Raw genomic sequence first — 15686 nt, forward strand, 5'->3', positions numbered from 1 at the left:
AGGTCAAACAAATGCTAATTAAGAAAAACTATTTCTAAGCGTCAGATTCAATACAGGCGCTCTGGCCTTTGTTGCTCATGAAACCACCACAGTGATGAGCTGATAAGAAACTCCATCTTGGTACCGACCCCTGGGCAGTAAATTCGTGACTAACAAGCAGTCGTCTATATCTAAAGTTCTGACATACATATTTATGAAAACCACTCAATTGTTAAGAAAACGGAGTGTGAAAATTTGTTCCAAAGGACACTGTTGTCACAGAAAAATGTATTTTTTCCATGTACCAATGCTTTTACACATGCAGTCCACAGTAGGGAGCTGACGGTAATATATCTGAGAATATCATAGCTCTGCCGTTGCCTAAACCTGAAAGTATGATTACCAGATTTTCTTTATGATATGCAAACAAAGGTGTCACCATATTTAGCATTATAGCCTTTCCCATTCAAAACTGATAGTGCACTGTCTCTATATATAATGCTCTCTGGTCTCGCCTGATTTATGAAGCTTTCCTGGGAGCAACATGCACATTTAGTTTTGATCTTCATTAAAACATAGAGGATGAAGTTAGATTTCCAATCAAATGGTGTCATTCAAGGTGATTTTAATGTCAACTTTCTGGATAAGTTACCATTATTCGTTATTAGAGGCTTGTCCACATGAATAACTAGCCAAAAACAATAAAATGTATTTGGTAACTTTACTTGAAGTGCTCATTATAAGGCATCATTAGTGCATTATAAGCACATTGTGAGCGCATACAATCAGAGCATGTAGAATTAAACCAATGTACAAAATTGTAGGGGGCTAAATACTTTATGGGGCAACTGCATAGTTAATGATATTAAATGGGATTATAATCTGTTTGTAATGGATTCCAGTGCACTTCATCTAAAGTGTCACCGTTAGTTCTTACAGTGCAACCACGCTCAAACTGCTGAATAGCTGTTTTGTGAGAAAATTAGTGCAATTATATATATATAGATAGATATATCTATATCTATATCTATATCTATATCTATATCTATATATCTATATATACATATATATATACTGTATATATACTGTATATACAGTATATCAGAGCAGACTGTGGGCCTATGCTTCCTGATAAACAGGAGCTAATATATGAATGAGGAATCAAGGAGACACATTTGCAGCATCTGGCCTCCAACACGCTGCCAATTACCAATTAGTCAATCAGAAGAATCAATACAGAATATTACTATTTATTGACTTCGGCTCTGAGCCACGTCAATTATCCGCCGGCTTGGATCTATCTGGGGAATGGGCTCACTCATTTATCAGTGGCTCTCAATACTGTGTGACATTATCTGTGTGTATTGACCCCGTCCTCGGTGGCTGGACGCCCGGCTCAGATAGAAGGGGTCTAACCGGGGACATGAAAGGCCCGGGGGAGCGCCGTGCCCGCCGAGGGTCCGGCTTTTCCCTTTCCCCCCGGTGGGGAGGAAGGGTTTGAAGTTCAGGACCCCTCTGACACAATCATTACCCTCCGTCCCCGCCTCTCCACCTCCGACCGGCTGGGAAGAAAGACTTTTAGCCGCTAATCCATGGGCCATATCAATAGAGCACCCCTGGCCCGCCGGCTGCCTGTGTGTGCGCACGTGTGTAGGAGTGTGTGTGTGTGTGTGTGTGTATTTTTTTTTTTTCACAAGTCCGCCTATGTGTTTTGTCCCACAGTGATTGCTTGGTAAACCCAGAAGCACATTCTGTAAAAAAAAATCTGCATCTGAATTGTTTCAGATCGTTCCTTCCAATTATTATGTAGAATATTATGTATAATCCTTTGGCCGATTATTGTCGTTATAAATAATCCTTTACATATATTTGTGTATATATATGTGTGTGTGTTTCAGACCCTTGTCCGGAGATAAAAACAACCCCATTCCCCAAATGTCTTTCACGCTAACATCTATAAACCAATGTGAGAAGATGATGTTAATCCTTAAAGCGAGTCTGTATTTCAAGAGGCGGGATTATAAAGCAGATAACTGTCAAAATCTTTCACAAAATGGCTACTGAAATTTAGTTCATAAATAAAGATCAGGGGTATGTCTGATTACAAGATATCTCTAATCCTCATCCTCTCCATTCTGCCTGAGTGCCGCTGTTTTGAATATTGCACAAAATGAGTATACTGTAGCATAAAACTTTCTCAAACAACTGGTCTGAGAACAGAAGTTTGAACTGAACTTTTTTTTTTTCTAGCAGATGAAGCGCCACGGTGGCAGTTGTGTGATGAAAACTGGGATTTCTGCGATGGTTTAATCAAAGAAGCTTATGATAAATTATCCAAATCACTAAAATCAGGCTGACTGGGGAAATTTTTTTATTATTATTTTTTAAATATCTCCATTATCTCACAGCACACTGCAGTGGCACAAACACTGTCCAACATCTGGAAGCCTCGATAACTTTCAGCAGACTCAGATAAATATTATGTTTACTAAAACTTTCTGGCTTCATAGGGGCCTTATTAGAATTATAGATTGGTGAGGCAAGTCTCTAATCCAGATGCAGGAAATCTTTAGTTTGACTTTGAGTTAATTGGGCTTCTACATATCAGAAAGATGCACTTCTGAGAGTTCATCACAGGGCTGTGGCTCAGGTCAGATTAAGGTAAGGAACACACACACACACACACACACACACACACACACACACAGCTTTTCTGCAGTTTTCTGATCTCAGTTTTCATAAGTCTGAAATCTTGGGAGACGCAAAGCCAAACAAATCTTAATTTGGCTGCAAAGAAAAGGCTCATAAAACAAGCATCACATCTCTTGCTTATTATTTTACTGGTGCTTTGTGCACTTTTCAGGCTCTTTAAGCATCTTAGGTGTTGAATCAAGTGAATAGATCAACAATGTAAAATCACATTCAGATTCATTTTTGTCCAGGTCAGATCTTAAAGGTGCTAGATGCGACATTTTAAAACATCAATACAACATTGTAAAGTTAATTGTGATACATTGATATAATTACTTTAAACAAATGAGAGTATTGTTAGTGCTAGTGTTTCTCCACATTAAACCTGCAATAAGCGATTTCAGACCCTATAACCAATCCTGAAACTAACGTGTGCTATGTTGTTGTCAAAATCGGTCTGAATTGAAGCTCCTCCCACTCCATTCAGTAGCTTTTCGTTTTTTTAAAACTAGCTCGTCTCCTTCCTCTCCTCCTTCGTTGTTTCAAATCGGTACTCTCCCCCTCCCATCCCTGAAATAAATTATTGTAACGGCAGTATTGATGAAGCGAGCTAGTAAACTTGTTCAATTAGTAAACTTGTTAAACTAGTAAACTTGCTACCTGCCTCTTCACTTGTCATTGTGGGACATGTGACCTTCAGCAGGAGAAAGATCTGGCAAAGTGAGACTGGTTAACTGGTGACACTTCTCTGTAGGTACGGTTAGCTTAGCTATTAGACTTAATGCACGGTTTGTCCTTGGGGGCTTCCGTAGTCCAGCAGCTTTGCTGTGGTTTGTTGATAAATGTGTTGCGATTTCTGTCGGTCGGAAAACCGCTTAGTGTAGCTTTAAGACCACATTTCCCATAAACCCCTCCTCCCTCTCCCTGAAGAGGATAAAGATGTTGGAAGTGATTTTTCCATCGGCCTTTCCCTCCTTCCACCATCTGCTGCCAGAAACTCTGAAAGCTTTATCTCCGTTTGCTCTGGAAGAACAGAACCTCTTCCTGTTTTGTGCCGTAAAGCAATCCAGCAGATTTCCCTCCAAATCCACCAGGTGGAGAAACAATGTAAAAAGCAGAGTAGAGGCTGCCAATCTTCTCTGTGACGGTCTCGATTTGTTTATGGTTATTATACTAATGCCTCAAAACTAACGTGGTGACAATTCAATGTTAAAATGCTACACCTAGCACCTTAGCTAAGGGGAATCTGATGTTAAAGAATTCCTGCTTGAGTCTTGATCCATCTTGACTCACCTTTTTGCTCTGCAGAGCCAAAAGCGCCCCTGGCTCACATTGGTTTTGTCTGTCTGTAGTATAAGACTAACGTTCAAAGAGAATTTATTTTCTTTTGGTAATGTACTAGATGTGCTCTGACACCGAGATCTGAGGCTGTGCCATCTGTGCACAGAAATACAGTCGCTGTGGAATGACAGACAAAGATACACACTAGCACACATCACATGTAGATACACACTACCGAACATCAGACATACGACCACAAGCATGCATGGACACGCTGACAACAAACGCATGTACACACACACTCACAAACATCAAACAAACAGAGGACTAAGAACACCAAAGGCATAGTATATCAGCCAAGAATCCTATTACACACACACACACACACACATACACACACACACACTGACCCATCACTGCAGGGAGAACATCAGTAGTTGTATATATGTGTGAGTAGGGAAAAAGAAAATCAAATACCATTGATATTGGGAATGAAGAAAAAAAAAAAAGATGGTGATGATGATGACGATGATGATTGCCAATTGTGTGTTCTTTCTTCTCTTTCTTCTCCGTCTCTCTCTCCTCCTCTCTCTCTGTCTGCCTGTTTTTCAGCAAACATAAATTGTACAAGTAGCTGAAAGCATCGCTCTAATAAACTCTCTGTTGTCCACCGCTCACTGCTGCTCTTAAAGGTTACTCTCTCTCATTGGTCAGACATGCCTTGACATGACTCTGACAGTGTGTGTGCATGTGTGTGTGTGTGGCAAGCAATCATTAAGTGTCAATCAGGTTCCAGTGATTAGCTGTCCTAATTGAGAGCAAACTTGATTCAGAGAGTCTTGGCCAACTGACCCCTGGGGGCGATGCTTTTCATTCACTCGGCTCTTATGTGGAGTGGAGTCTCTCTCGGTCTCTAAATGCTCTCGGAGAGACTCAGTGTTATTGCTCAGCGATGCGTGCCGTGCGCTGATAAGGTGCGTGAAACAGTGATTCAATAGTCGTGGCATGAAATTGAACAAATTCTGTTTGAGTAAGGTGTCGAGCAGCGTAAAAAGGCACCAGGGATTGTAAATGCCTTGAGAGGCAGGAGTGGAACTCATTTACAAACATGAACATGAAAGCTGAAATGGCTGAAAAGACTGGATGTGAAAATGACAACAGTTACCTGGGTCTGACTTAGAGAAGGTGTCCATGTCCAGCAGGTTCCTGTAGGAAAAGGCAAAAGGTTGCAGTTAGATCAGGCCGGTCTAGCTGTGGGGTCAGGATCCCAAATGGGCTTTCCTGATAAAATCATACTTAGTATACAGTTCTATTCATGCTACAATGACTGTAATAATATCTGGTTGTCATTTTGCAATTAAAGGAATACTCCAGTTTTTGTGAGATTCTCCCATTGGTCAACATATGAGAACATCCTACTATAAAATGAGGAAAACTCTGTGTGTCTGTCTGCATCCATTTTGCTCCTCAATGGGTTGGCCAGTCAATCTGAAACTGCACATGGGCATTGAGCATTGTCATAGGCAGGGACTGACGAAGCTGATTTTTCCATTTTCCCAAATTTATGCTGTTTATGCACATTTTTGGCAAGTCTACGCGGAGTTGTGGTGCACGCATCCCCGGGTATGGACTAGTAGATACTAAATCCTGGAAGATTGTTGACTGCTATGATGCTCCATGCTAACACTAGCATACACTATGTTCAGTGATAGTAGCTCCATGCTAACATTTTAGCATACACTATGTTGAGTCATAGTAGCTCCATGCTAACATTTTAGCATACACTATGTTGAGTCATAGTAGCTCCATGCTAACACTTAGCATACACTACACTGAGTGATAGTAGGCCACTAACATTATCTCAACAATGAGAAAATGTGAAATTGTAGCAGCTCTAAGTTATCTTAAATGATATGCAGCCAAGTCTGTTAGTTTTGTGTAGGAGGTTGGTGAAATGTACAAAAATAAGGTGCTGTTTTGAACTAGCGGGGACTACTTTGACTGTTACCATAGGAAATGAAGGTGGTGGGTGATGGGAAACTGCGTATAGCTAAAAATAACTGTGCAGCGGATGAATACATGGTTGTTCACTTGAAATAAGATTAAAAATAAACCTGGCTACATCAGCTGTAATGGTTTAAACAACAAACCATTAATGATTTTCTATTACTAAAAGGTCAGTCTTCTCACTTCTTACTTAATGCTAGTGGCCACTAGGCTATGACTCAACATAGTGTATAGCCTAGTAAAGTGTTAACATGAAGCCTTCTATCACTAGTGTATGCTAAAATATTAGCATAAATCAATGAGAATGAGAATTAATGAGAATGCATTTCTGCATTCTCATTAATTCTATTAATATTCAGGGGAAAAACAGGTTGACGCATAAGAACAGGCTGTACAAACAAATATTTCATGTTCCTCATGTTTTTAGAAGCAGCAAGGGGAATGAATCACACACACACACACACACACACAAACACAGAGAGCACAATAACACACAAGTGTCAAATCATCGCCAGGATTATTGAACAGTAGGTGACCCAATTTCCTCTTAACAACTTGACACGTCGGTGACAATTGACTGTAATAACTAACACAGTATTCAATGAAGTGCTGAGGAGCGGTAATTGAGAAGCTTGTTATTGGAGTGATGTGACACAGATTGAACTGTTCCCCTCTGGAGGGACTACAGTAGCTGCCAGTGAGTCGACTGGCCTGCCGCTTTCAAATGCTGCCCAGGGTGACAGTGATACGGAGGAGCACCTACAGCAGGGTGCTGGACCACGGAAGGGAAGGGTGTGTGTGTGTGTGTGTGTGAGCCATATTAGTATTATGTCGAATATGTAGCTGATTATTTTCATATTGGTGTTATAAATAGCCATTCAAGCGTGTGTTCATGTGTGTGTGCCTGTCTGCCTCAGGCTGCTGGCTGGCACATATATCTGCTTGTGTGTTTTCTTTTTTAGACTTTCGCATGTCATCCTTTTTCCACGTTGCAATGATAGTTTTCACTTCTATATTTAGACACTTTTTTAAATGTCCTATGGATGTGTGTTCTGTGGCGGTCAACAGGGAATGGATGGACAGTGGGTACATAAACCGAAAACTGAAATAGAATCCATAATCCCCAAGCCTGCTCCTCCCATCTTCTTGTCACCCTGATACCAAAGCTTACCATTAACATGACCGTGTATTAACTGATTTAGCTGCTGCTCCACTTAGAACGACAACAGTAGAATAGGCTTAAATGCCTAAATCCCTAACATTACAAGGGAGCAGCAGTAAGGCGTGCAAAGATCAAAGCCACAATGCCCTGACAGTGAATCTAACACCTACTCCTGTGTCCAGAGAATGACTATGTATAATAGAGAAGCGCTACGTAAAATTTCTGTTGTTCCAAATCTGTTGTTTTCACTGTTTTGCCACAAAGTTGGGGGGGAGTTATTAGGGGTTGCTTGTTAGCAGAGACGAGAGTAGGGCGACAACTCCCACATCTATGAAAAAATGAGCGGCAATGAACCACTAGAGAGAACATCAAGCGGCGCTTTTTCTGCAGAAATACAGAATTAATCAGATATGCGTATACGACCAGGACTGCTGTCTTTCATCGGAAGAATCTGGAGGTTTCTGTTTGGGCGCCGCGCTTTCAATCCGAGAACGAGAACAGACAGAGGATCCGCTTTGTCTCTGAGGCTAAACTTCCATGAGTCACTAATGTTATTTAAATCTTTTGCGTGTAACGTGGCCTTATGCTCGGGACCTTCAGGACATGACATGGGGGAGGTTGGGTATCCAATCAGAGCACTCCCCCGCTGTGATTGACATTCTCCCACTGTGAAGTCCCGGCTCCCGGTGCTCACTGACCTACCTGGCATTTCATGTCGAAAAGCACCGCCAATGTCACTTTTTAGCATCAGACCAGCTACCACACTATGCAGCTCTCAAATGCGTTTATAGCACCAGAATAGAAAACCACGCTTGAGACACACAAATCATCTTACTCATTACTAGGATTTGACAGATATAGCTTTTTGAAGGCTGATGCCGATATTTTTGGATTGAAGCTGCTGATAGCTGATATTTGGATCCCAACTTGAATATGTTAAAGCTGCACTAGGCGAGGTTTTTTAGGTAAGAAAGAGCGTCCCATCCACTGAAAATTCCTGTGTTGCATGGGTAAACAAAAATTCAAACAGTTATCTCTCATTGCCACTAGGGGCCACCAAAGTGCGAAGTTGCCTAGTACTGCTTTACAATGTTCCGATCTTCAAGAAGACGAAGGCGACAAAGAAGAAGAGTTAAAAACAACCCTTTTGTGCATAATTGTATGGAATCTGATCAAAATGTCACATTAGAACTGATTCTAACGTGAGATTATTATCATGTGACATTTCTCCAACAAGTGAATTATGCATGAATTATTAAATCACAAAGTAAAAATTTTTTTTAATGTTTGTTTTTACTTTTGTAAAGTGAAAAATCATGCCAATAACTTTTTTTCAATATATTTTATTTTGAAGGAGTTAGGTATCTGTCCACTGCAGTGGACACCATGCATCAACAGTATAAAAAGTGATTCAGAGGAACTCAATATAGGTCTGAAAAAACATATGTTTTTAAAACATTTACTAAAAGCAAATGGTATGAATACACATAAGAACATTTTTTAAAAAACATATGTTTTTTCGGACGTATATTGAGTTCCACTGAATCACTTTTTATACCGTTGATGCATGGTGTCCACTGGAGTGGACAGATGTATTTTCAGTCACAGAAAAAAATGTACATGAAAATATTATTATTAAAATAATATTATTAAAATCTGGATAAAAGTATTTCTAACATCTTATTTAGTTGAAAAATATTTTCTTTACCGTTTTCTGAGAATAAAAGGATTTAACAGATATTCCTGAGGTACTCGGTGCATCTCCTCTCCGCTTTTCATTTTGAATTTATGATGCAATATCTCAAAATGACAAAGAGAGCCAAAGATAATAATCAAATGGAATTGTAGACAACACTTTGGGGGTCCGCCACCTGGTGGTTGGGACATGGTACTACAACTTAAATGGTTCAAAATGGCTTCCAAATATCTGTCCACTGTAGTGGACACCATGCATGAAAGGGATAAACATATGAATTTAGGCGAGCCACAAATCATAAACTACCGCATCAAAAACATCCATTTTAGTCCATTACAGAGAATAACGATGTATCTATAATTCTAATAAGGCCCCTATGAAGCCAGAAGCGTTTTTTGTAAACATATTTATCTGAATTTGCTGATACAAACTGCATCACATCCATCGTATCAGAGGTAGACGACACTGACTGAATCAGATCTTATACTTAATAAAATGCCAATATCGGTCCCATGTATCCCATACATATCTGCCTAACCCTACCCATTACCAACAAGTTAATAAACATATGAAAATGATTAAGCAAGCCACAAACCAGAAACTCCCCTGTCAAAAACATCCATTTTAGTCCATTTCAGGCATTCGAGAGCTATTTTCATCATTATGGAGTGTGTGTTGGGGGGCTGGGGGGGCATTTGGGGTTAATAGGTGCTTTGCTGGCAAGATGGGGGAGGTAATTTATTTCCCGTCGTCTCATTTAAACAATCCTGTGCCAGCGGTGATCATTGCAGAACTCCGGGGCGGCTGCCACGCTCGGCTTGTCTAATAGGATCTAGAGGAGCGGCGTTTGGGTGGCAGGCAGGCAGGCAGGCTGCCACTTATATAAGACAGAAGAAGAGAGGAAGAGGGCTCCTTCCTTCCACTCCGACTCTCTGACTCTTCCCGTGTAACCCACATGCAGACGGACGCATCATCCCTGACAGAGCTGTTTTACATGCTTACATTCACACAAGCGCGCACAAATACGCTATCCGCAAATCCGATTGGTTCTTCAAAGCTGACTGTCCGCATTGTCATTTACGAGTGATCCGATCGGATTTGCGCGTTTGGACAGTGGAATCGTTCGCGGTCATTACGACACTGGTTGTCATAGTAAAGACTCAGGTGTATGTCCTACGGCAGCGTTTAATGTGCAACAACTCTGGGTGCAACAACATGGAACAATGTTTTCTCCCGTTAGTTTGTCTGTCTGTCAGCAGGATATCTCCAAATCTTATAAATGGATTTTCATCAAATTTGGTGGAGAGCTAGGCCTTGGGCCAAGGAACAAATGATTAGATGTTGGTGGGGATCCAGATCTGGGATTTAAACCATTAGCGTTATCGTTCTTTTAGCTATAGCTATAAAACGAACAGAGATAGAGACTTGATTGCAAGTCCTAAGGTGGTCCTTAAGGTGAACGTAAAAATTAAAATGATAGGAATGATGCCTTTGGGTGTAACAGAAAGCTGGAGGATTGTTCAGCGTTTGGCGTCTTGGAGTCTTGTGCTCTTCGAGTGCCTTCTAGTTCTGGGTGGATTTGTGACGGTGTTTTCTGGTTGTGACGCAGGATGAGAGCAGCATGAAACCGCCTCCTCTGTCCAGACACCAACATTCTCTTGCTCCCCTCCTCCACGGATTTGAACTGCCTGTCTGAACAACACTGATTGATTGATTGATTGATTGCTTTTATTGATATACTCATATACAGACATGAATCTTTCTCTGCACTTCCCTCATTCTCCCTCATTTCCCCTCTTCCTATCCATTTTTATTACTGTGAACAGAATCCACTGTCAAGTATCTTAACCTGAATGGGCAAAGCAATCCGTTTCATTACCACCTATACGATGGCTTTGAGCTACAAACGACACGTAGGGTGTTTTAAGGGTGAAACCCTTAATGGAAAAAGATATGACTGGGACACTGAGAGAGACAGAGAGACGCTCGGGTGAGACGAGAAACTCCGCTGAATTCTTTTCCTTCAGGCAAAGCTTCCTCATATCAAAAAACCAAGCTGACTTAGTTCAAGATCTGAAAAGCGAGTTAGCGGCAAATTCACAGAGCAGGGAATCCGTTTAGAAGGAGTCAGACATTCACCTCCAGATAACCTCCCCTGATAATACACCGGCTTCCAACGCGATAATGAGGCGGTGTGGCCGCGTAAAAAAACGTTCAAACTCATCCAAAATGCCTGCGCACCTTTCAAAAGCGCTTCTAATTTTCAGGCTGGGTCCAAGGGGCAATCCGACTTGACGGGGATTTCTCTCAGACAGAGGTGGATGAAAGAAGCGAGGTGAAGTGAGGAGGAGAGGATGATGTTTGATGTTGATGTTGTTACGGGGACGAAGCGGCTCCGTTCAGGCTGAGTTCAGAGGTCGGGGTGTTGGGAGAGGCAGCGGTTGGCTGACTGCCAAGGCTGATACCTGTTCAGATGAAGGGGGGGGGGGGGGGGAGCATCGGGATCACCGCGGCACAAACAGCCCAACATCAGAGTTAGAATCCACTGTTGGGTCTGGAGAGACGGTCTCTGTCACTGGAGATGTTTATTTCATGTAATGGGCTCAGTAGGTGATCTGTGTCATCTTGCATCAGCTTCAAAACCAACAGTGAATAGTATAGTATGCCTAGTTTTAAGGGCAAAAGTAACCATTTTTTTGGTCCACTGACTGCAGTTTGTGGGATTCCAATATTCACCAGCCAGTTTTATGATTTTGAGTACAGTAGGAACTGCGCAAACACCTAGTAGTAATTGTCTGGTAGCACTGTTTACTTCCCTTCTTGCTTATATAACTAACTAAAACTAAAACTAAAACTAATAAAAACAAATCATATGCATCATCATTTAAAAGTTTATTAAAGAGTAAGTAAAACCCCAAACCCAGATCTGTGTAAAGCCTGACATCTAATGGTAAAAAAACAAACAAACATGCCATCTGCTATTGGCTGATCTTTGTCCTCTATAGAAGGTAACATCACCTGGCACCAAAGATCAGCCAATAGCAGATTTCAGCAGCATGCTTTTTACCATTAGATGTCGGGCTTTACACAGATTTGGGTTTGGGGTTTACTTACTCTTTAAGTAATTTAAGACTCTTAACGAGTTTTAAGAGAGGAGTAAGCTAGCTAGTTAAATCAGAGATCCAACAGAAACATCTAGTGAAGAGGTAATATATCACACATGCTAAATACTACTGCTTTGTCTTTTGCTTTTTTGGCTTGAGAATGGGGCTTTTTTATTCAGCTGGAATATGTTCCTCTATGTTTGAGCAGTTGAAAATGCTCTTATTAAATCCTGGTGGTTGTACAAAACAGCCAGAAATCTCAGTACCCGGTGAAGGAATCATTGAATCATTGGTATTGATCAACTCCTCCAATGTGTTGTGATTGTTAATGTTTGTTTCTGAGCGTGTCAGGTCAGGTCAAGAGTGGCCACAGGTCTCTTCCACCTCACATCCCCTATAAGCATTTAATTGTTCGATATTGTTTTTTTTTTTATGTATGCCAATGGGAAAATATCAACTATCGGCAGCTTCAATCCAAAAATATCAGCCTTTAAAAACATATATCGGCTGAACCCTACTCCTGACACCATTTCTCTCTCTCTCTCTCTCTCCCTCTCCCTCTCCCTCTCTCTCTCTCATGCATTCACAGCTGATGTCCGGTTGCTCTGGAGTGAGGATCTTTCTGGGGGGAATTGAGCCAACCCCATTCTGTCAGCGTCAGGGAAACCAAAGACAGCCCTTCCTAACCCCCCCCCCCCCCTCCAGATTGGCTGTGTCTTCACCGGGAAAGGAAAGGAGGTGGGAGTGTGTGTGTGTGTGTGTGTGTGGGTGCGCTAGGAATAGCACTGTACACAATCAGCGGCTTCAGTCTTTATTAGCATATATAAACTATCCAGGACATGGAAATGCTTTTGACTGAGCGGAAGGGGGACGGCCATTAGCTCCAGGTCTGCCAACACTTCCACTTCCCCGGCTCAGTGGGGTGTGAACGTTCACCTGATGCACCAGTGGCTGCTTTTTTGCGGTTTGCTTAGGTCACACTGGAGGCAGACCGCTGCACTCAGACCAGCTGGTGCTTGGTCCCTAAACCCAGAATGCCTATTCAATAGAGCGGGGCGGCACCAGCTTAAAAAAAACAATAAGGTAGATGAAGAAAATATTGTTTGTCGGGTGAATACAGTGCAAACAGATATGAAGACACGGGATAGAGTGCGGTGGTCTTTCCTGAATTTTTTCTTTCCTGTCTGTCTTTTGCTTTTCCTTTCCTTCCTTTCTTTTCCTTTCATTTCCTTTCATTTCCTTCCCTATTTTTCTTCCCCTCCCTTTCCTTTCCTTTCCCTGTTAAACATGTTCCTGGACTTATCTGCTATTCTTTGGCCTTGCAGACCTGGCCTGGACACACACACACACACACACACACATAACCTTTGACCTTATATTTCATCATTATGAATTGTTTGTCCTCTGTTTATGATATTATTATCATTATACATGCTCAAAATGTCTTGAGTTCTTCATTTATACATTCAGTCTAAAGCAACAAGGGACTTATAGTGTGTCTGTGATACTCAATAGTGAGTTTTTGGTGACCTTATTGTACTCTTTGTTATATTTAATTCTGTATGGTATCACTATAACATTCCTATAATATTCTTATAGGGAGTTATAGTGTGTGGTGCTCAATAGAAAGTTTATAGTGACCTTAGGGTATTTTTATTTTTTATTTTTTAAATCTCCTATAGTATCCCTATAATATTCCTATTGGGCCTTATAGTTTTTTCCTATAACATTCTAATTGGGCCTTATAGGTTTCCTTATAATATTCCAATTGGGACTTATAGGTTTCCTAATAACATTCCAACTGGGAATTACAGATTTCCTTATAATATTCCAATTTGGACTTATAGTTTCCCTAAAATATTCCTATTGGGATTTATAATTTTCCTGTTATATTTGGATAAGTATGATTTCTAAAAAATCTCTTGTAGGGTTACTATGCTTCTTTTTCCTTCCTCTCCCTCTTTTACTTCTCCACAGCTCATGAATGTGACCGTTGTACAAACCAGAACCAATACTCTCTCTCGGCTTCTTTATCGTCAGTTGGCATATTTAACAGCCACGCATCCATGTGATCTGCGAGTTGCGCTCTTTGGAGCTCTCCAAGGCACTCAGAATAAATCCTAGTACTGTTGGTGAGGCTACTGCACACCCCACGCACTTCTACACCCACTGCTCATGCAAATTCCTCCTTAAAAAAAAAAAAAGAAGAGTTTGTCCATGCGAGTAAAGACGCACATTGCTGTTAAAACTATGAGGAAATCTAAGGTGAATTAAAAATGCGCAGCTATGACAGGCAATTACGCACAAGGAGATCACATCCACGATTCGTGACTGTAACACGGACTTTATCATCCAGCGTCCCAAAAAAATTCCCAAATGTGTGAATTGAAACGATTAACACTTAACGAGTAGGGGAAACATTTTTTTTCAGACCGGGAGTCCTTACCTGCACGAGACAGTGACTTCAATTTTGGTCGCAGGTACGGTGGAGTTGAGCGGGTCGAAATCCCCTATTGTCGCCATGGCCAAGGGTTTTCTTTCTTTTCTTTTTTTTTCTTCTTTAAATCACTTCTTCTCAAGACTTGAAGTTCGCACCTATATCACAGCACTAATTCACCGACGGCTATATCTTTGTTGTTCCATCCACCCATGGAGGAGAAACGGGGAGACTAAAAAGCCCGGTGCCAGTAGTAGTAGTTGTTGACGGTCGCTGGCGCGCAGCTGTGCGTTAGGAGGCATACCTGAGGATGAGGCGTTCATTCATAGCGAGAAGGGAGAGAGAGAGAGAGAGAGAGGGGGAGAGAGAGCGAGACCAGAGCTGAGATGCGGATACCGGCGGCTCCTCCGCTCCTTATTTCTCCTCACCCATCGGCAGGTGGAGGCAGAGACCTCCACAAGTTCCTCCGTGCGTCTGGGCGCAACTTGTGGTCCAGGTATGGGGGGTGATTAATGCCACGGAGAGAAGCAGAGAAGCAGCAGCAGGAGGACGAGGCTGTTTCTTTTTTTTTCTTTTTTTTTACCTCCTCCTTATTTCTGCCTTTCTGTAAATCACTTGAGCTGTGCTTTGAGATGATTACTATATAAATACTAGGAGAAGCGGGAGGGGAAGGAGGAGAAGAAAAGGGGGGAGGGGGGGCAGGAGAAGATGAAAAAGCGGAATGAACCAGGAGAAAAAGGAAATGGAAGAGAAACAGGAGAAAAGGAGGAGAAGGAGCTGAAGCAGGAAAAGGAGGAGAAGAAGCCGGACGGGGAGAAGGAAGAGAAGCGGAAGGGGGGAGAGGGAGGAGGAGGAGATAGAACAGTATTAGAAGAAGAAAGAAAGGAAAAAAACAGAAGGAGAAAAAGGAGGAGAAGGAGACAGAAGACACAGGAGGCGGAGGAGGAGGATGAGTAGGAGACTGCTCACGGGAATTACCCACAGTTCATAGCGTTTGTGACGTTATGATGATGTCTGCGGAAAATATCAGCAACCTAATACAAAAACAAAAACACAATTAAGGAAATAAAAACAAAAAAACAATTAACAAGAACTTAGAGAGAAACAAGCATAAAAAGGTCAAACTACATGCAAGATACAGTTAAAAGAGAAAACATTAAAACAGAATAAATAGATCAAAGTTTGTTGAAAGTTTTCCTAAAGGTTTCAGAACGTTATATTACATGCCGCTGATATAAGCAGGATGTAATATAGCCTATGCCTGTGTTCTTTTGCTTCCTAATGCACTTTTTACTGAAAGCGCTCATTAAGCTCATTAAGCACCTTTTG

The 15686-nt window shown here is 41.5% G+C and overlaps 1 protein-coding gene across 1 annotated transcript in view; it reads right to left on the minus strand.

Annotated features, from left to right (window-relative positions):
* Positions 1 to 14443, minus strand: part of LOC139643954 (copine-9-like) — a gene marked incomplete at its 3' end in the record, with an annotated part of 98657 nt that extends 84214 nt beyond the window's left edge. Inside the window, exons 1-2 of the mRNA XM_071519278.1 lie at positions 14367 to 14443; positions 5117 to 5157 (exon numbers count right to left, since the gene is read on the minus strand). Of these exons, the coding sequence (XP_071375379.1) occupies positions 5117 to 5157; positions 14367 to 14443 (118 nt within the window). The remainder of the gene's footprint in view (positions 1 to 5116; positions 5158 to 14366) is intronic.
* Positions 14444 to 15686: the final 1243 nt, after the last annotated feature.

This window comes from Centroberyx affinis, unplaced genomic scaffold (assembly GCF_046629955.1).
Source record: "Centroberyx affinis isolate AG114_WGS23_722 - 3 ecotype Tasmania unplaced genomic scaffold, CSIRO-AGI_Caff_v1 ptg000678l_1, whole genome shotgun sequence".
Classification (NCBI taxonomy): Eukaryota; Metazoa; Chordata; class Actinopteri; order Beryciformes; family Berycidae; genus Centroberyx; species Centroberyx affinis.